We start from the raw sequence: 20,452 nt of genomic DNA, 5'->3' as shown, positions 1-20,452 counted from the left end.
AATCACAAGGAAATTTACTGTGGTTTAAAATGAAACCTGCAAAAATAAATAAATAAAATAAACAAAAATAAAATGAAACCTGCACTCTCGCAGCAGAGGTGGGGGTGTCCCCGGCAGGCCCTGTGCACCTGCTGCAGAGTCGTCGGGGAGCACACAGAGGAACAAAGTGGGAGCCCACGCGATGTGCTCACAGCCGTGCTCACTGCAGATCGATAACAGACACAACAAGAAAGTCGATACTTGCCCGGCGTAAAAAGACAAAATTGGCTGAGATAGATATTCTATGGACTCCATCAAACAAAAGAAAGTTTTTAAATGGCTTAATCTTCTTCCAATTTAAGATACCTTTCTCAAAGAAGTCCAAATATACTATAATATTATACTTTGTTAAATCTGTATTTCAGATCTTTGTCTACGGTGGCCCTTAAGACGGATAACTTCTTTTTGAGCATCTGCGCGTGCACAAGAGAAAAGAAAGCTACGTGAGCTCTAAGCAATCAATATCTGTTTAGCACCTATTATGCACAAAGCATGTACTAAATGTAGCAGGTGGGAAGGACTGCAAGAAATCGGAGAAGCACAGATGAAATCTCCCAAGTAAGTGAGCAGCTGACTCTTTGCTTCTTGTTGGACTTGTTTTGGGGTGATTAGCACCAAGGACGAGAGATGGCGGAGTCTGGGGAAAAGAGAACAAGGAGGTGCAGAAAAGTAAGTTGAATGAAGGAATTACTCCCTGAAGAAGGCGGTGAGAACAGAATCCCTCCGTATCTTGTTGGTGCTGATCGTCCCACGACCCCGTGCCTTTGCTAAGATTTACTGAGTGGATTTGACTATGCAACTTCATCAATAAAGAATAAAGAATTTTTTTTAAAAAAGGGGGCAAAGAGGAGGATGATTAAGAAAGTTCCAGAAGATGCATCAATGGGTATAAGTAAGAATATTTTGGCGAAGGAAGGTAAATACAAATCAGAAATAGGGATATTTAAGGAATTAGCATCAGAAGAATTTTCAGGGGGCGCCTGACCGGTTCCACAGGTAGAGATTGTAACTCCTGATCTCGAGGTTGTGAGTTCGAGCCCCACGCTGGGTGTAGAGAATACTTAAAAATAAAATCTTTTAAAAAAAGAATTTTCAGGGGCACCTGGGTGGCTCCGTTGGTTAAGCGGCTGCCTTCCGTTCAGGTCATGATCCCAGGGTCCTGGGATCCAGTCCCGCATCAGGCTCCCTGCTTGGCCGGGAGTCTGCTTCTCCCTCTGCCCCTCCCCCCCAGTCATGCACTCACCCTCTCTCTGGCAAAAATAAATAAATAAAATCTTAACAACAACAACAACAACAAAGAATTTTCAGAAGTTATGCCACGATAAAACATTGCCATAACATTAAAAATAGAGAAGGACTAAAATACAGAAATGCTTAATTTCTGAATACACCAATGCATGTGTATTCTGGATTAAAATAGCAGTGTTTGAGTGATACTGAGAAGTCCTCCCATTTGCGTGATTTCTTGCTGTTTGTAATCTGTTCTCAGAATTATCGAGCTATCGGACCCAAACAGACACTGTGTGAGAAAGTTAGGGAAGAAATTTCTATGTCATCCATTAGAAGAGTGGCGTTCCAGCCCAAGTGACTCGTCCAGCTTCTCCCTGACCGTAGTGGCCAGATTCAACCCCCCCCCACCCAGGCTGCCCCCCCCCCCCCCACCCCGGCAGCCCCCACTGCACTCAGCAGGAGTGACCTGATGCCGGAAGCTGTTTACAACAGAAATCAGGTAGCCATTAGAGTAACAGTTATGGGAAAATCGACACGGCTTAAGATCAGTGTCATTAGTTGGGTACTCCTCTTAAACAGTGGCATATGCAGAGACATTTTGAATCACACTTAAGATCCTGAGCATGGCAGCGCAGCATATTGCTCTAACAGGCCCCTCTCTCCAGGGAGGAGGGGGGCCCCCAAGGCAGGGGGGGCCTGCACAGGCTGTCACTGAGTCGGGGTGAGGGAAGGAGGGGCCCCACTCAAAGCCGGCCCCCAGCCCCAGAGCTGTCCACAGGCGCAGAGTCCCCAGGGGAGTCCTCCATCCGGGAAGGTGGCAGGAGCCCAGGACTCAGGAACACCACCCAGCACCACCCAGCCCCGGGGACCCTTCCAGGGGCAGCTCCTGGACATTTCATGGGCACCCCATCAAAGTGAGGCACCTCAGGCTGCACCAGGAGCCCCTTCCATCAGTCTCACCTTGTGGCTCTTGGTGGCTCCGGGGGACACATTCGGCCAATGGCCTGGAGTCAGGATTCCAGCCCAGGGGCTCTGTGTCTGGGCGCCAGGACCCCTGGATTCAGCCAGAATCTCTGAGGGCCGCCCCACGGGGTAGTCATCACCACCCCGAGTGTAGCAACTTCAAAGACCTCAGTTTCTGCTTCCACTAAACCCTGTCAGAAGTTAAGAATTCCTAGTGTTGAAGGCATGGATGGCTTCCGGTGTCCTCCATCAGCCAGGCTTGCCATCGACAGTGACAGAGGCCACCCCACTGGCCCCTCAGGTTCAGCAATGGCAGCTTTCTGTGGCCCCTCTAAGTCAATGTTCCATTGATTTGTCTAGCTTTTACTAAAATAATGCCTATAAAAGAGACGAGTGGCTTAAAAAAGATTCTGACAGATAAAAGGAGCAATACAAGCGTACAAAAGTGAGTAGAAGGCAGAGCTGACACTTTTCCTGGCCCAGAAGTTTCTTTGATTTAATCCAAGGCTGTGGCTGGAAATCCAACCAGACCTGATTATTTGACAGAAAGGAAGGAGGTGGGGAGGGGGAGGGGGAGGGAGGGAGGGAAGGAGAGAGGGAAGGGAGGAGAGAGAGGGGTGAGGGTAAAAGGGAAGAGGTGAGAGGAGGGAAGAAGGGGAGAAAGGGAGGGGTGAGAGAAGGGAAGGAGGGGAGAGAGGGAGAGATGAGAGGAAGAGGGAGGGGTGAGGGAGGGGGGAGAGGGAGGGCTGAAGGGAGGGAGGGAGGGGTGGATGGAGGAGGGAAGAAGGGAAGGAGGAAGGAGGGAGGGAAAGAAATATTAAGAAGAATATGTAGGTATCTCATATACATCATAGTTATTAATAAGCCCCTCCATAAGCGTACGTTTTTTCCCTGAATTATTGATTGCATAACGGTTAACAAAGCATTTAAATGCTAAGCATCCACACGGAACACAAAGACCCCTCGCCATTTTTGACTATGATGCTTAAATTCATACACTAGTTAAGCCAAGCCCTCCACAAAATTTCACTCTACCTAATGACAACTACCATAGGGACTCCTCGACTTTCCTACTTTATTAGCCACAGATAAGATGCCACATCCATGAGGTGGACACTCGTTCTTCCTGCCACAAGTGTGTACCTGTGAGTGAGAAAGCGTACAAATGCTGAAGGCGAATGCTCGTTATTTTATTGATAAGTGTGTTTGGTCCAAAAGGTGCTCCCTACTCCCTCAGGCAGCTCTACCCTCTTCTTGGGGTAGCAAAACACATGGGCCATGAACACGCTCAGTCTACACGAGCAACGTGCGGACCCGGGAACAATTACAGACACAGACAGACATTGCCATGCAGCAAGTCTGGGCTTCCCCAGCAACACCCTCACCTCACAATGCAAAGGAAATTATTTTCGATAAATCTTCTGATGCCTTTCTTTCCTATTTTACTAAGAAAATAAAAGCAATTAGAAAAGACAAAAAAAAAAAACTATTTCCTTTTTCCTTTTCGAGTGACCTGAACTGGCGGCATAACTCTCAAGGGCGGCGTGCCTCTGTCTGCAGGGAAACAGTGATTCCCAAGTCCCCAACCGTCTCAGTCGCTGGCTTGCTGGCATAGTAGCCATCTTGTCATCCAGGGTTCGGAAGACGGTGACCACGGGCTGTGGCATAGCCCCATCTGAGCCAGTGATTACTGAGCTGCCGGTGCTTGGCACGCATGTCCACGGGGAACACCGGACATGCCCTGCCTCACGCCATCGAGGGACAGGGGCTTGGGAAACTCCCCGGTCTCCTGCTCTTCCACGGGGGCCCTGGTGTCTGCCCAAAATCCTGCAGAAGATGCAACTTAGCTTCACCGTCACTCCAAAGCCATGACGACGATTTCACAGTGGGTTTCCGAGGGCAGGAAGAATCTTTACCATATTTGACTGGCTTTTTGCAGGCATTATTGTGTATTATGTATTACAGACAATTCTTGGAATAACCAAGTAAACCGCTCTAATCGTCCCATTTCAAAGATCAAAACCCCAAGGCTCTCACAAATTGAGTGATTTATCCAAGGCCCTGGGCATTGGAAGGGAGACGGATTTGGATTAGAACCGGCTGGGGCAGAGCGCATGCCTTTTCCACTACGATGTTCTCTTCCCGGAAGCTGGACATATCTGTGGAAGCGTCCTGCTCACAGTTTCATTCAGAAAGTTTTTTTTTTTTTTTTTAAAGATTTTATTTCTTTATTTGAGAGAGAGACACAGTGAGAGAGGGAACACAGCAGGGGCAGTGGGAGAGGGAGAAGCAGGCTTCCTGCGGGGCAGGGAACCCGATGCGGGGCTCGATCCCAGGACCCTGGGATCATGACCTGAGCCGAAGGCAGACGCTTAATGACTGAGCCACCCAGGAGTCCCTTTATTTATTTATTTAACAGAGAGAGCAAGAGAGCGAGAGAGGGAACACAAGCAGGGGGAGTGGAGAGGGAGAAGCAGGCTTCCAACGGAGCAGGGAGCCCGATGCGGGGCTGGATCCCAGGACCCTGGGATCATGACCTGAGCCGAAGGCAGACGCTTAATGACTGAGCCACCCAGGCACCGCCCCGCACCCCCGATGGTTTTCTTTTTTTTTTTCTTTTTTAAAGATTTCATTTATTTATTTATTTGACAGAGAGAGACACCGCGAGAGCAGGAACACAAGCAGGGGGAGAGGGAGAGGGAGAAGCAGGCTCCCCACAGAGCAGGGAGCCCGATGTGGGACTCGATCCCAGGACCCCGGGATCCTGACCTGAGCCGAAGGCAGACGCTTAACGACTGAGCCACCCAGGCGTCCCCAGAAAGTATTTATTAAGCACCCGCTGGTGCGGGGCATTGTGCGGGGAGCCCTGGGGTGCCGGTGAGCCAAACAGACTGGCACAGATAGCACCACCCGCAAAGCCTTGGGCACGTTTGGGGACCCTGCCTCGTTGGCAGCAACCTCCATCCAGGGGCAGCACTGTTGCTGATGAGTTGTGTGATTTGGCATAAAGAGACCAGCCTCTCTGAGCCTCACCCTTAATAGAGGAAAAATAACAAGGGACAGTGTTTGGGTTTAAACAGTTTAAAAATGGTAAATCTTGTTACGTTTTACCACCTTTCATGACCATTTTATTCCAAACAAAAGCTGCCATGGGCACTGTCTACTTGGTTTTGTTTTGTTTTTTTTTTTAGATTATTTATTTATTTATTTATTAGAGAACGAGCGAGAGAGAAACAGCATGAGAGAGGAGAGGGTCAGAGGGAGAAGCAGGCTCCCCGCCGAGCCGGGAGCCCGATGTGGGACTCGATCCCAGGACCCCGGGATCATGACCTGAGCCGAAGGCAGTCGCTTAACCAACTGAGCCACCCAGGCGCCCAGGGGCACTGTCTACTTGGAACGATGCTGATTCACACACACGCGGCTGTTTGTTCTCTCACGAGGCTAACCCTGTGATGTGACTCCAGCCCCCGAATCCATTCCACATACAGCCCAAAGTTCAGACTCTGACGTTCTAGAAGTTGTGTATTTTCATTCTCATGTTATATAATGTTTCTAATATTGTTTCATACTCTGTGCCAACTACTAATCACAAAGCTTATCGGCCCCTGTAACTATTCTGGACTCAAAAAGAGACGGGGTCCAAGATCCCTCCCAGATTTTTAAATTTTAGTTTGCATCGCTGGATTTTTATGTTTTGTTTTGAGAGACAGAAAGAGTTCGGGTGAGGGGGGACAGAGAGAGAGAGAGAGAGAGTCATAAGCAGGCTCCACGCCCAGCACAGAGCCCGACTCGGGGCTCGATCCCACAACCCTGAGATCATGACCTGAGCCGAAATCAAGAGTCAGACGCTCAACCGACTGAGCCACCCAGGTGCCCCAGCATCACTGGATTTTTACTCTAAATCTACAGCACTTTCTATAATAATAACAACATAAACTTAGAACTCAACTTGGGCTCGGCTGACCTCGAGGCCCCCAGACAAGGTTTGCCTTTGGTTCGGTTACACCCGTGGCCACCTCCTCCCAGAGGAAATGCCTGGCCCTGCCTCCCACTGGCCACACACTGCCAAGAAACCACACGGAGAGGTGGGTGTCACCCGGCTTAGTCCCAAGGGACAGGAAAGCGGAACTGGGGGGCAGTGTGGGGCTCCCAGAGAGTCAGCAGAGTTCGTGAGCTTGACCTTCTGCACACCTCCTCCTCCGGCCAAAGTGGGGCCATGGGCACCTGGGCAGAAGCAGGTTCACGGAGGAAGGCAAGGGCGCCTCCAGGTGAGGAGACACGGCCAGCCAACCCCCAACTAACAAGTGTTTGGACACCTAATGACTCCTAAAGACGTCAAAGTTCTCAAATCCAAAAATGTGCGTTTCCCCATGCTAGGGAGGCACGGGGTGTGCAACACTCCATATTGGCTGACACGGTGTTCGGCACCGATCAGAACCTGGAAGTGGTAAAAATGGCCCGTGTTCTCCGTCACGTGCTCTCCCCACTGCCTTGCCCACACCCGGAGCAATAAATGAAAGCGTGCTTGAGTCCCCGTCCATACCTCCTCCAGCGTGGTGTCTGAAATCCCGAAGCCCGTCACGTGCAGACTGTGAAGGTTCTGTTCCAGGGCCTGGAAGAGCCCTTTGAAGCAGGCCCTGTCCGCACCCTGGGGAACACTGTAGACGAGCTCCCGGCCACTGCTGTCTTTGAGGAAAGCTTGCGGGATGTAGGACTGTATCAGAGACGTGGCTCGGGCAATGTCCTTCGGGTCATCGGCCTCCAGAACAGAAGGCTATCCCAAAAAGGAAGTGAGGAACCTTAGTCCCAAAACACCAAATTTCCGTCATCCGATTTCACATTCAAAATTCCAGTTCAAAGAAGCGAAAGGGAGAAGTACCATTTAAGCCACAGGCATTTCAAGGATACAGTGACCATTTCCGATGGAGGTGAGCCTCCCACGCCTGCCTTGGTCTCGGTTCCAGGCACGTCAGGCAGGCCTGGGGAGGGCTGCACTCACATTCACCCCCTGCTCCTGGGGAGAACCCCTCTGGACTACAGGACAAGGGGCTGGGTCTTCTTAAAGGGGAGACAAGGATTCCCCACCTCACCCCGCGCACAGAAGAAAGGAGCCACCTCAGGACAGTGAGATCCTCACCCCAAGTCAGAGAGGAAGCTCGACTCATGGCCCACACCCCCTGGGCCCCAACCCCAGAGCCACCTCTGCCCACCCCCGGCTGACGGGACCTCTGACGTGTACTTTTACCCCACGCGTCCCTTGCTTCATTCGCCTAAAGCTTTATGCTCCTAGATGGACCCTCGCTGTCAGAAAAATACTTCTGGAGCATCTGGGCCATGGGGCTACCTGGCCAGACACGGGACGTGCTGTTACCTGTCAGGGGCTTCTGACCCCCGTCTGGTTCCGCTCAGTCAAAACGCACCATGGTCCCAGGGGCTCACTGCCTTGCTCAGCCCTGGGGGATTTATTCTGCATCCAGGCCCCTGCACCCAGAGGCTTCGATGCAGTTACCGACTCCCTTTCCAGCCCACCCATTACACCGTAAGCCCCTTGTCTGGGGCCACCAGTAACTGGGCCTGCAGCTCAGCCTCCCCCATCCCTAACCACCGGGAACCCCGTGGCCGGCCCTCAGCCTCGCCGGCCCCTGAGCCCACTGCACAGACACCATGGTCACCATATTCTGTTTCCTTCTTGCTCGGGTTCACCCTTTCCCACACCTGCCCCGAGCCCCCAAGGGCCTTGTGCCGAAACCAGGCCTCGTTTTGGATTCCAGCAGCGTCAAGGACCAGACTGGACGCAGAATCAGTATTTGCTGGTTTGCTCCAGCTTCCTACCTGTTTGGTGAGCGTCAGGCTGAGCCCCTGGCCGTAGGCTTCAGTCAGGCAGAAGGGGGGCCCACAGCAGCGCAGCCGGCCCTGCTGCAAGAAGGCCACATGGTCGCTGAGTGCTTCCGCCTCGTCCAGGTGGTGGGTTGTGAAGATGATCGTCCGACCTGCGTCCCGACAGGGTGGTGTCAGAGTCAGCACCACGATCAGGGGCGGAGGGGGATTGACGATTTAAAGACCATCGCCAATTTTTACATCGGAAAAAATTGAGACGTGCGAAAATGACTTAGCCGCAGATTGGAGGGGATGCTTCTTCCTCTGCAGGTGCCCTTGGGTTTTGATGCTGTTTCTACAAATCCTCCAGCCCCTGGTGAGTCACAGGGGCCACTGACATGCACAGAGGGTGACACAGAGGGGCAGAAACACCAAGTGCCCATGTGTGGCCACCCCAGCTGTAAGACCCAGAGGCACACCCCTGCAAGGCCGTGGAGGAGAAATTTAAAAAAAAAACAAAAAAGCCTGGGAGGGCATCTCTGTCTCTCCTCTGATACTCAAGCCCCTTCATGGGTCTTCAGAGAATAATCTCAGGGTCACTTAAGAAGAAGCCTATATTTATCCCATGGAAGCGACAACTGCATTTGATTAAGGCGGGGCGAGTGGCCACGGTCTGCACTGATTTCCTCCAGGGTCAGGGATGATGTGACCATCACACATGATAGGAGAGGAGAAGCCATCCTGACCACAGACAGCAGGCTTGGGAGATGGGCAGGGGGCCGCCCGCGAGCAGGTGGGCACGAGAGCCAGGGGCCGCCCCAGGAACAGACCTCACGGAGCCCAGGGGCCACCTTGTGCAGGAATAATTGTTGTTTTCTGTTGTTGTTTTTTGTTTTTAAATTTCTATTCATTTATTTGACAGAGAGAAAGCGAGAGAGCACAAGCAGGGGGAGGGACAGAGGCAGAGGGAGAAGCAGACTCCCCGCTGAGCAGGGAGCCCGATGCGGGACTCAATCCCAGGACCCTGAGATCATGACCTGAGCTGAAGGCAGACGCTTAACCCACTGAGCCACCCAAGCGCCCCTCTTGTCTATTTTAATAACAGTAACAATACACTCTCATTGACTGAACACCGACCTACCAGATACTGAGCCATACACTTTGGTATACAGTACATCTCCTTCTCCCGAAATCCTACGAGCCGGAACATGGGACACCCAAGGAATATGATCATTTCTCCAGGGTCATACAGGCATGGACAGCAGGAGCGTGAGTAGAATTTGGGAGTTATGCACTGATTTGTTCCGGCACCTTTTCCTTCCTTACTTCTTCCAAGGGAGCCCTGGCCCAATCAAGTGCTCGGCGCCCAGCTCAGCACGTCGCAGGAGGGAGGGAACACATGGATCAAATCCCAGGTGGACTGAGCCCCATGAGCACCGGGTGTGCCCACAGGGACCCCTCCTTCCACTCAGCAGGCAAAGATTTTATCCCGTCCTCAGATCTGTATCACAAATACCTGGAGGTCAGGGGCTCTTTCCAGAAACAGCCGCACATCCTGGTTCTTGAGAATCTACTTTTCTTGTGGTTCTGCCTATGGCACCTGCTGACATCTGACCGACTAGCCCTACAAACGCCAAAATCACTGCTCACCGACCAAGGACGGTGAGAAAATAAGGAAGTTATGACAACAGAATTTGAAGAGAGCTGTCTGCCTCTGAGATTTTTATCGCATCGGGTTTGCTGTTGAAAGATACTATTATGCTCGTGACTCGGTGTTCTGACGGCCGAGTCCTGGAAGATTCCATCTCTGATTTCTAAAATCAACGAGAGTAGCAGGCTTGGCATCTAATGTGTACCGAGACCGCAAGCTCAGAGACAATGGAAGCCATGGGCTGGTCTGCTTCTCGTCTATCTTCTTCATCAGCCCCCGCTCGGGGCGGCAGAGAAATTATTCAGTGCAAGGTAAATTAGCTTTATCTATGTTTCCTCTATCCCTCCAGTGGGGCTCAGAGTCTCACGCACAGAAGGTTCAGGGGTCCCCATTCTGCTACTTCTCTCCTCTGTGGGCACGTAGGCAAGAGGAGACGGGAGGGCTCTGTGATCTCACGGCAATGGGCAAAGGTCAGGATCTCTGGCGCTGTGGTCAGCGTCCTGTGATCTTGGGGTAATGACCTTCAGAGATTAGGCGGGGCCCCGAAAGGGTCAGGTCAGAGCACAGAGCACCCCTGCTCCCTGGGCCTCAGTTGGCCCCCGGCCCCGAGCCTCTGCCCTGGCTTCCCTGGCAGACCCTCTCTCCCCCTCGGTGCCGAAGCCCAGGGCCCGTGAACATGCGGGACACCAACTCTGGGCGCCTGCCTGGGCCCCAGCACCCTGCTTGGCCTCAGGGACCGTGGCGAGGCTGTAGGAGGGCACATGAAGCCATGCCACGGATACATCCTCGCTTTGCTGGTTAACTGTCCCTCCTCCCCAGGCCGATGCCCAGAAAGGAACAGCAGGTCACGACGGCTCGCTCCGTGTTCCCCCCCACCTGCTCTGTAGAAGTTAAGAGAGAAAAGCAAAGCAGTGTTTCTGGAGAATTGTGGTGACCCTGCCTTTTACTCTCCTGCACCTCAGCAGCACCCAGCGAGGTGTCCCTACAGCCGCCTCCTTCCCAATTCAGGTGTTTCTACGTGAAATACGTACACCAATGCTTCTTAGCTGTCAGGATCAGAGAGTCACCGGTGGGGGTCAGCAATTGCCCACCCAAAGCCGAAACTGGAGACACGGGACAGAACGGCTGAAACAGGGAAGGCCTAGCCCAGCGCCCCCGGCCGCCCGTGGCTCGGTGAGCTTCCTCTGGAGCCGAGAGCCCTCCCCACGCCCATCTCTCCGTGCCCTGCTTCCCTCACTGAAGGAGAGGAGGCTCGTTCCACGTGCCAGCTAGGACACCTGTTCTAACAACCCGGGATTCTGGGACGGCACCCAATTTGGATGAATACGACTTCAGTTGAAATCCCGTCTACCATGCTTTGGTCCCAGTCTGTTTGGGAGATCAGACACAAAGTAAGCCTATCCTAGCCGAGCAGAGACGTTACAGACGTCATAGAACAGCACGGAGGCTGCTTGAGATTCTCTCTCCCTCTTCTCCTCCCCCTGCTTGAGCTCACGCTCTCTCTCTCCCTCCAAAATAAATAAATAAAAATCCTTAAAAAAAATTTAAAAATAACAGATAGATCTCTATACACTCTCGTGACAATTCCATTTTCTCCCATAAAAGGTAACGTGTCCTTACGGGGATATAACCTGGCTCCTTCCACTGTATCGCTGGGGGACACAGCAGAAGGACGCCCTGTTCCTACCTTCGCGGTACTTGAGGAGAATGTCCCAGATGCCGCGGCGCGAGCAAGGGTCCACCCCGCTGGTGGGCTCGTCCAGAACCACGGTCCTCGCTGTGCCGATGAAGGCAATACCAACGGACAGTTTCCTCTTCATGCCTCCGGACAGGACGCGGGTCTGTTTGTGCTGATGCTGTGTTAACTCCACATCCTCGAGAGTTCTGGAAGAAGAACAAAGCCCTACTCTTGCCCCTGAAACGCCTTAAAGCTCTGCTGCGGATTTCAGTCCATCAGTAAGGACCGGTAACAGCCAAGAACTTGGTGAACCACGGATATATGGAGGAGGCCTAGAAGCCACTCACGCTCCAGAGTCCTGACACGGCAGGCCTGGCCTTCTTGAGGTTCAGGTGGAATCTTGCCAACGGGCCCCGTGTGAGGCCTGGGCATCAGGATCCACCGAAGACTGTTTTCTCAGCGGATCCTGGAGGACTATTTTCTCAAGGGCCCTACATTTCTTCAGGACGCTGGGAACATGCGGGATGGCTGGGGGGCCAGTGGTGTCAGAGGGAGCAAGGCAGAGACCCAGCTCCACCACACACCGAGGGATGGTCTGCAGAAGCCCCGGGGGTCCGGCCCACGTGCACTACCTTCGTATCCACCCACCTTCCTGACAGAGAAGTTCCTGGGAAACGCCACCAGCAAAGCACAAATCGTGAGCTGCCATTCTTGTGAAAGTCGGCCCCCTGCTCCCTCCCAGGGAGCTTTCCGTGCGAGAGCTCCGGGTCTCAGACACCCCGTGCAAGGAAAGCCCCCCCACCCAGGCCGCACCTCCTTCTGTGGGCCTACTCTTTTCTCACAAATAAGCATCCCACTCCCTGCCGTGGCGCCCTGTTAACTCTGCAGATACTCATCCCTGTTCTCCCCTTCCAACATCGTACTCATTGTTCAAGACCCCCGTCAGCGGCGCCTTCCCCAAGCCTTGCCCTGAGCGCTCAGACCAAAGTGGATTCCCTCCCCTCTGAGCTGTGGGCATGCTTCTAATTCCCGGATCGCCAACGACCAGTCAGACAGGAGGCTGGACGGGAGACGAATCATAAGGGTTCCACACAGTTGAGCGTCAAGAACCGTCTGGTCCCAGAAAGTTCCAGAATCCTAGGTGAAGACTTGGGCGAAATCCCAAGGACCTCCTTGCTGGATCCCTAAATAAATATGTCCTGTCTGTTTCATTATTCATATACTTTCCATCCTGGCCCAGAATGAGCTCACGTAACTTCCCGGGGCCTGACCCATCTTGTGTTTGGGGCAAGCGTGACTCAGCGCTTTCCACTGGGTGAACTGTCAACCGAAATTTATACCGGTCACTCAGGCCCCTGCTCTTCAGGTGCTCCCATTGTTGACCGCACCCCAGTTGGGAGGAGGGGACAAATGGTTTGTTTTCAGCAGACAACTGTCTAGACGCTCCGTTCCCACACAGACGTGGCCCCCCCCCCCCCCCCCCCCCCAGGTGATTCCACTATTAGCAGAGGCTTGGCTGACTCTTAAAGCCAACTCACCCCCCTAACCAGAGACCAGTTGGCTGAGAAAACAGATAGAAAAATCAAGGCAGTAAGAGGTCAGGCATTCTCAAGCATGCACAGCCTAAGAACATTTTTATGTTAAGCCCCAAACCCCTCCACTCTGTTTCTCGAGGCCTGAACCCGATCCCACCCACTCACAGCCAGTGAGTGGCACCCCGGACCTTGTCATGTCCAGTGACCACCCTCCAGAGGTCGATGCGAGCTAATCCCGGCCCCTGGCATCACTCAACCCCGCCACCCTCAGCTGCCCACTGTCCCCTGCTCACGCCAGGCCCACCCTCCCTTCCTCTGCGAGCATGACATCCCCAACACCTGCCTCCCCATCACGCTCCTAACATTGCTCTGATTTCAGGCTGCTCACCAATGACCTCTGTGTCCTAAATCCACAAGTCGTTCCTCAGTCTTCATCGCACTTGACCCTGAACAGCATCTGATGAGTCTGACCGTCCCTCCTCCTTCATGGACCTGTCTTCTCCTTCCCCACTGGTCTCTCCTCGCCCCCTGGCTGGTCACACTCACCCCTCCATTGTCTTCACGTCAAAGTGCCCAGAGCTCAACCCTCTGTCCTCCTTTGTCTACCTGCACGCAGGACCTCATGACCTATCACCGTCAAATGCCTGGAGTCCCCCGGCGCACTCCAGAACTCCAAAACCAATGTAACCGCCTAACGACATCTCCCCGACTGAAGGCCTGATAAAGTTCCTCTTCGGACTTCTCTTATCTCCTCTAGGCCAAATTAAGGGCAAAACAGTAATGACCTGCCAACCTGACAGACACTCCCTCTAAAGATTCTACTGGGGATCCCACCTCCCCTGGAACACATGTTAACAAACCCATGAAATCGAGTGCTGCTCCTGGACCCAATTCAGAGTATGGTAGCTCTAAATCCCTTGCTTTCAGTTTTCCCTCCCTCTAATTGAGAAGTGCTATCCTAAAACATGATCTCACTCTGATTGCTTTTGTGCAAATTCGCTCCGTTGCTAGGTAACACGCAGCAAATTGGTAACTATTAAGGTCGCCACATCCAAAAAAAAAAAAAAAAAAAGATGAAGCCCAGGTAGCATTGTTAGGAACCTGATTTAAGCTCAATCACAGAGGTTGCTGGGACCCAGAGTAGATGCATTTTTTAAGTTAAAATAGCTGGTAACCTGGGAAGATTTTTTAAACATCCAGGTTGTAAGGACCTGATGTGCCATTCCTCAAGAAGCGTCTGCTGCAGTTCAAAACAGACTCGCATCAAAGCAAATGCTTTCCCTGCACGTCCGCATCCCCACTGAAATGAGCATGGTTATTACCATGACCGGCCACGCCTGAGGACACGGTGAGAGGCGAACCAGCCCCCCTGCAGAAGACAATGTCCCGCATGCCCACGTAATATGCCAACCACATGAACTTGGACAGAGGACAGAAGAAAGAAACCACCGTGAGACTAAAAGCACAGGGCACCATCCATAGTTTTATGGGCTCGTGTCCCTTGAGGCTTGTCCCACCAGTTCAGACTCCGCTCACCCCCAGAGCTATAACATGACCGTCAGAATATGAGCGTGTCCCCAGAGAGATGGGATCTGTCCAAACCACCTGCTGCACGGCTGGTCTCCCTCCAGGTGCGGGGAGGCAGAGCTGTGGGGTGGGCATGAGCTTCTGGAGAAGCATTAGGTCATTCTCCGACACGTTCAAGGCAACCACAGCGTGGATGTTCCCTGCTGCTTGGCTTTCAGATCCGGAGCCCCGAGCCATTCCTGCCTCTACCCTATTCTGCATGTCCGGTCTTGCTGTGTTTTATTTCTTATTACCAACAAGACAAGGTCGCCATACTGGCTCATGTTGGCTGTCTGGGATTCCGTGTGTGCAACTAGACCCATCTTAGCCTGAAGATGGACTTGTTCAGGCAAGATCCCCTCAGGAATGATGGTCCAGATGCGGGCTCCGTGGTGAGCTGGGGCTCCTCCAGTCCAGACCCTCCCATATGCTCTTGGGGTGCTGGCCTGCCCATGCACCCACCTACCTGGTGCCCACCCACCTGCCCCCACACGTACCCACCTACCTGTGCACCTGCCTGCCTGATCACTTTGCGCCCACCCACCTGCCTGCCCGCCCACCCTGACTCTTTGAGTGCATATTTAAGCCAGTGTTACCTGCACACACTGCCTTCACATCCCCTCACACCCTTGGAATCCCCAAGCAGGTGTCCGAGCTGCAACACTAGAAATGTGCTGAGAACCCCTCCCCAGCCCCACCGCTCCAACAAGCGTCGTCTTCCCCAGGCCTGCATCTCAGATTCTGCCCCGCAGCAACCAGCCCAAGGGAGGGGAGGCAGAGCCGCCGGCATCCAAGCCCCTGGTCAAATCCTGGCCTCCCCGTACGAGCTGGGGCCCCGAGGCTCCGCACCTCAGCTCCTTGCCCATCTCCGGGAGAGACAGCGGACCGAGGGCCCCATGCAGCGCAGCAGTGCCCGGGACGGATGGTGTTGAGCAATCAAGTCCCAGCTCACCACGCGGGCAGACACGGTGCCACAGCGGCCCCCGGGTCGGACCCGTCCGGCCCCTCAAGCTCACGCCTCTGAGACGCACTCGTGACTTGCCTCGCCGTCCTTCCCAGACTGGCTCTCTCCTTTTCGAGAAACGGTGCCACATTGCATTGGGCTGAGCAGAGATCGGAACGGCCATGATTTCCCCCTTTCCTCTCTCCCCACCATCTCGCTTGCGGCCTCACCACCGTGACCTCTCCTGGCCTCCTCTGCGCTCAGAGCAGGGGCCCCGACGCTCCCTCTGGACATCCTCCGCCTGCCTCGTGACACAGCCCGACTGCACCACGGGGTGGCCTGTCATCTTGCCATCCTTCCGCGATGTTCAGGCCCCACCCCTGCTGGTTGAGGAAGCCCCGTGGTGGGATTGCGCGTCCCCCCTCCCCAGCCTTCCCTTCCGGCACGTTCTACCAGCCGCCCTCGGCCGTGTCGTTTGTTGTGCATGAACTGTGTCCCCCCAAATCCACATGTTCAAGTCCAAAGCCCCAGGGCCCCAGAGTGTGGCTGCATTCGGAGATGGGGTCTTTAAAGCGGTAATTCAGGTTAACCGAGGTCATTAGTGTGGATCCTCACCCAACAGGACTTGTGTCCTTCTAAGAAGAGGGACCTCGGACATTTTCACATAGAAGGAAGACCATGTGAGGACACCGAGAGAGAAGGTGCCATGTCCACGTTAGGGAGAGGAACCAGCCCTGCCGCCCCCTTGATCTGGGACTCCAGCCTGCGGCCAGGGTGGAGTGAGCACAGGTGTTTTAGGACGCACAGGAGATCCTCGGAGGACGCTGTCTGAGCAGCGACGTGGGCAGCGCAGACAGGGATGCACGAGAGCAGCCCGGACAGAGGCAGCAGCAAGTGCAAAGGTCCTGAGGCCAAGACACGCTGTTTGATGTGTTCCGGGAGCAAGGCCAGTGTGACTGGAACAGTGGGATGAGGGAGAGAGCGAGGAGGGGAAGCAGGAGACCTAGCAGGCCATAGAGACGGTGGACTTGCCCTGAATTCATCTAAAGCGCCAGAGTTTGTGGGTGAAAGTGGGTACAAATAATGAACCTGGGACAACAAGGGTAACCCCGGACAGTCACGGGCACAAAAGGACACGCGGTCCTGCTGTTATTGGCTGCCAGAGACTTGAGGTTTTCCTCTGAAACACAGAGTCCTTGAAGGACGGTGGGCAGAGAAGTGACAGGACCTGAATGCGCCGACAGAGGACCACGGGGAGAAGAGTCGGGGCAGGTGGACAAGAAGCCTGCAGGAACAGAGGCTGGAGGCAGCCACCCCGAGCACCCAGGGGAGAGCCGGGGGCGGGTGGGAGGAAGAGCCGCCTCACAGAAGGGCACAGCACGGACGTGAGGCGTGGACAAGCCGGGCGGTGGGCGGGAAGGCGGCTGGACCGCCGCATCTCTGCAGCAGGGGGGCCAAGCCGGGGGCAGGCAGCAGCCGTGCCTGAGACAGGATGGGGGGGCAAGTCACTCCACCTGCCGGGCTCGCTTTCCAGAAATACCACCAAAGCTCATAAAATACGGGACAATTTTAAGACAACATATTCCTCTCCTGCTCACTGGGGCTGGGCCGGAAGAATCAAGGCGAAATTCCACCAAGGTGGAAACGCCTAGTTTTTACAGTTCACACCCAAAACCCTGCCTGCATTCACCCTCACCGCACACAGACCGTGCATACTTATCGTAAAGAGTAAAGCTTGCAGAAATATTCTAAGTTGACAATAAGCGCCCAGAGTCACCCCTGCGAGAGAGCACAGCCCAGGGCACGGGCTGGACACTCTTCACACCCAACGGTCATTATGCTGCGGACTGTTAGCATATGGGAGGGTCTGCCTGTCAACGTGGCCTCTTCCTCCCGACTTCGAAGAGTCTGCAAATCTGGGACGTCCTCCCTAACCCCCACCCCCCGGCTTGGCCGCCACTCAGGTTCTCACGGGCCCTGCTCACAGTAGTCTCTGTCCGCAGTCTCTCCCAGGGCTGTGCACTCTGCTCTGGGGTCACAGGATAAGCCTTCCAGAGCCGCGGCTGATCACCCTCCCCTGCCCACATGCACCTGCTTGCGTGAGGAAGTTCGACCCCGTCCTCAGGACCAGCTAGGCTCCTTGCAGCCAGTTCTCAGCCCACCCGCCATTCTGTCATATCCGGGCGCCCACACAGACCCATGCCCCAGACACAAGCCCGGTCCACGCACAGCCCAGACCTCACGTTCCCACCTGTGCTCACCTATCCCACTCTGAGGACAGGCCAAGTCCCGTTCAGTCTTCCCTGAGACCCTTCTTTGGAAATCCCAGTGCTGGTGGCTGTATCCTAAGTCCACAGGTAAGAACTATTTGCTGGTTTGAGGGGCGCCCGGGTGGCTCAGTCGGTTAGGCGTCCGATTCTTGGTTTCAGCTCAGGTCGTGATCTCAGGGTTGTGGGATCAAGCCCCGTAGAGGGCTCTGCGCTCAGCAGGAAGCCCACTTGGGATTCTCTCTCCTTCTGCCCCTATTCCTGCCCCACCCTGCTCATGCTCTCTCTCTCTCTCTCAAAACATAATAATAATAATAACAATTTGCTAGGGTTTTCTTCTCATAAATAAAGACACCAAAGATATTTTTAAAGCATCTCTTCCTACACCCGTCACTACCTCACAGGGCAGAGGGCAGAAGGACGAAGACATGGCTGGTGCTGACCTACTGACTTGCTGACGCAGCTCCTTCCAGGTCCACTGCGGAGCCTTTATGGAGGCAAAGAGAAGCAGGTGCTCCCGGACAGTGAGGTTGTCGAATAGGACATCCTGCTGTGGACACACGCCCAGCTCCCTTCTGATGGAGGACAAGTCTGTCTGCAGGTTCTTGCCATTGATGATGATGGTTCCAGAAGTGGGAGCGTAGAGTCCCGTCAGCATGGATCTGCCAGAGAAAACAAATCAGGAGAGAACAGAGACAACCACTGCTCCTACCAGCCTGCTTTCTGCACAATCATTCACAAGTTGGAAGGAGCTTCACGGGATGCTGGCTGCCTTCATCTTGGAAATGTGGGCTTATGACAATGTTTACACTCCCCTAAATATGCTGATCAGAGACCATTCCAGTTGCATGGGAGTTTAAGATTATAAATCCAACGTCTTTTTACAGATAAGGAAACCAGCTCAAGAAATGGCATATTTGGGGCGCCTGGGTGGCTCGGTCGCTTAAGCATCTGCCTTTGGCTCAGGTCATGGTCTCAGGGTCCTGGGATCGAGCCCCACATCGGGCTCCCTGCTCAGCGGGGATTCTGCTTCTCCCTCTGCCCCTCACCCCACTCATGCTCTCTCTCATGCTCTCTCTCTCTCTCAAATAAATAAATAAATAAAATCTTAAAAAAAAAAAAAAGAAGTTCAAAGCAAATAGTCCTTCTCATTGTTTAAGCATACTTTAGTCCTACTGAAAAAGAAGAGAAAGAAATGGACATATTCGCAAGACAAGTTCGACAATGCCCGCGCTTTGTGAGCCCTCAACTTTTAAGCTCGTGATTCCTCCGGGATCCCGCAATTGGATTCTTTAACCAGTGGAACCCAAACCAAAAATCAAGCCTTTGCAGAAAAACACAACCACACAAAAAGCAGAACATGAAAAAAAAAATTATTCAGGCGATTAAAACATTTGCAGACATCGTTCCAAATTTCATCCTCCCAGAGATAGGCGAGCAAACTTAAACATAGTGGTAGGACAGTGAGAAGTGTCATAGGACTCTCAAAGCCTCAAGTAAAACCATGGAGCATTATTTGTCGGGCATAAAAGAATTAGGGATAAGACCCCATCCCCTGTGCCGTTGGCGGGGGCTGCAGAGCCCCCCCATGTAACTGTCCACCCAGAGCACAGAGTGGCTCCAGCAAAGGGTTCTGTCTGTCCTCTGTCTCAAAACAGAAAGGAAGAAAAAATCTAATCTCAGGTGAACTGAGATTGTTCTAAAAAGCCCGTGTGTGATGAGGGTGAAATGGGTCTCACATGACGGTGGTTTTCCCGGCGCCGTTGGTCCCCAGCAGGGCAGTGATCTGGTCTCTGTGGAAGGTGAGGGTCAGATCTTGGACGGCCGCCTTGTGGGGCTCGTACTCCTTGGTCACGGACACCAGGGCGACGCCCGGGGGTCCTCCTCCAGACTTTCCCTCCCCGTTCTGCAACAAGGAACCTGAGAAGAAGATGCAGATTCATCCTGAGGGACTCCAAGAGCCCCCGAAATAATGCTCATGCGTACCAGTCCAAGGGCCTGCCTTGGACTTGAATTGTAGCTCCGTGAAACACACACAGCAACTCAAAACCCTTCCTTACCAAAACCAAGGGGCGAATTAGGTAACGGCAAAACTTAAATGAAATGGCTGATTACGGGGGCGCCTGGGTGGCTCAGTCGTTAAGCGTCTGCCTTCGACTCAGGTCGTGATCCCAGGGTCCTGGGATCAAGTCCTGAGTCGGGCTCCCTGCTCAGCGGAGAGTCTGCTTCTCCCTCTCCCTCTGCCTCTCCCCCTGCTCATGTTCTCTCTCTTTCTCTCTCTCAAATAAATAAATAAAAATCTTTAAAAAAAATACATTGCAATGTTGATTGTGGCATAAACCACCATGATGGGAGGCTGTGTATCTATAGGCTGGCCCTGAAGTCCTGCTTTCGTGGAACCAGCAGGCGTAAGCGAGGCAGAGAGGGACAGAGGATTGGGGGTCCCGCCCTGTTTCCTGGGACGCACGCTCCTCGCTTGTAAGGGGCAGGGATGGTCTTGCTCTCACAGTAATGTCGGAAATACTAGCATGTGTGAAACACTTGGCGATCTCTACAGCCCACTCCACCGGGCAGCTGTCCCCCCTTGCTTTAGTTTCTCACACAAATTCATGCTGGAACTGAAGCTTCATTTTGCGGCCAGATAACATGTGCACAAACACACCCAGGGCAGAGGGGCTGCAAACAGCAGGTGACGCTAGCAGCCCAAGGCTCTGGCCCCCAGGCTCAACATCATCAGGGGATTCTTTCTCGCGACGTGGCCCC

At 53.5% G+C, this 20,452-nt stretch overlaps 1 protein-coding gene across 1 annotated transcript in view; it reads right to left on the bottom strand.

Moving 5' to 3' along the window:
* Positions 1-20,452, bottom strand: part of ABCA13 (ATP binding cassette subfamily A member 13) — a 386,205-nt gene that overhangs the window by 196,688 nt on the left and 169,065 nt on the right. The window contains exons 37-41 of the mRNA XM_044920208.1: positions 19,429-19,609; positions 18,133-18,351; positions 11,388-11,584; positions 8,065-8,222; positions 6,776-7,006 (exon numbers count right to left, since the gene is read on the bottom strand). Of these exons, the coding sequence (XP_044776143.1) occupies positions 6,776-7,006; positions 8,065-8,222; positions 11,388-11,584; positions 18,133-18,351; positions 19,429-19,609 (986 nt within the window). The remainder of the gene's footprint in view (positions 1-6,775; positions 7,007-8,064; positions 8,223-11,387; positions 11,585-18,132; positions 18,352-19,428; positions 19,610-20,452) is intronic.

Source organism: Neomonachus schauinslandi, chromosome 12, assembly GCF_002201575.2.
Source record: "Neomonachus schauinslandi chromosome 12, ASM220157v2, whole genome shotgun sequence".
Taxonomy (NCBI): Eukaryota; Metazoa; Chordata; class Mammalia; order Carnivora; family Phocidae; genus Neomonachus; species Neomonachus schauinslandi.
This window is presented reverse-complemented; position numbering and strand designations above follow the sequence as displayed.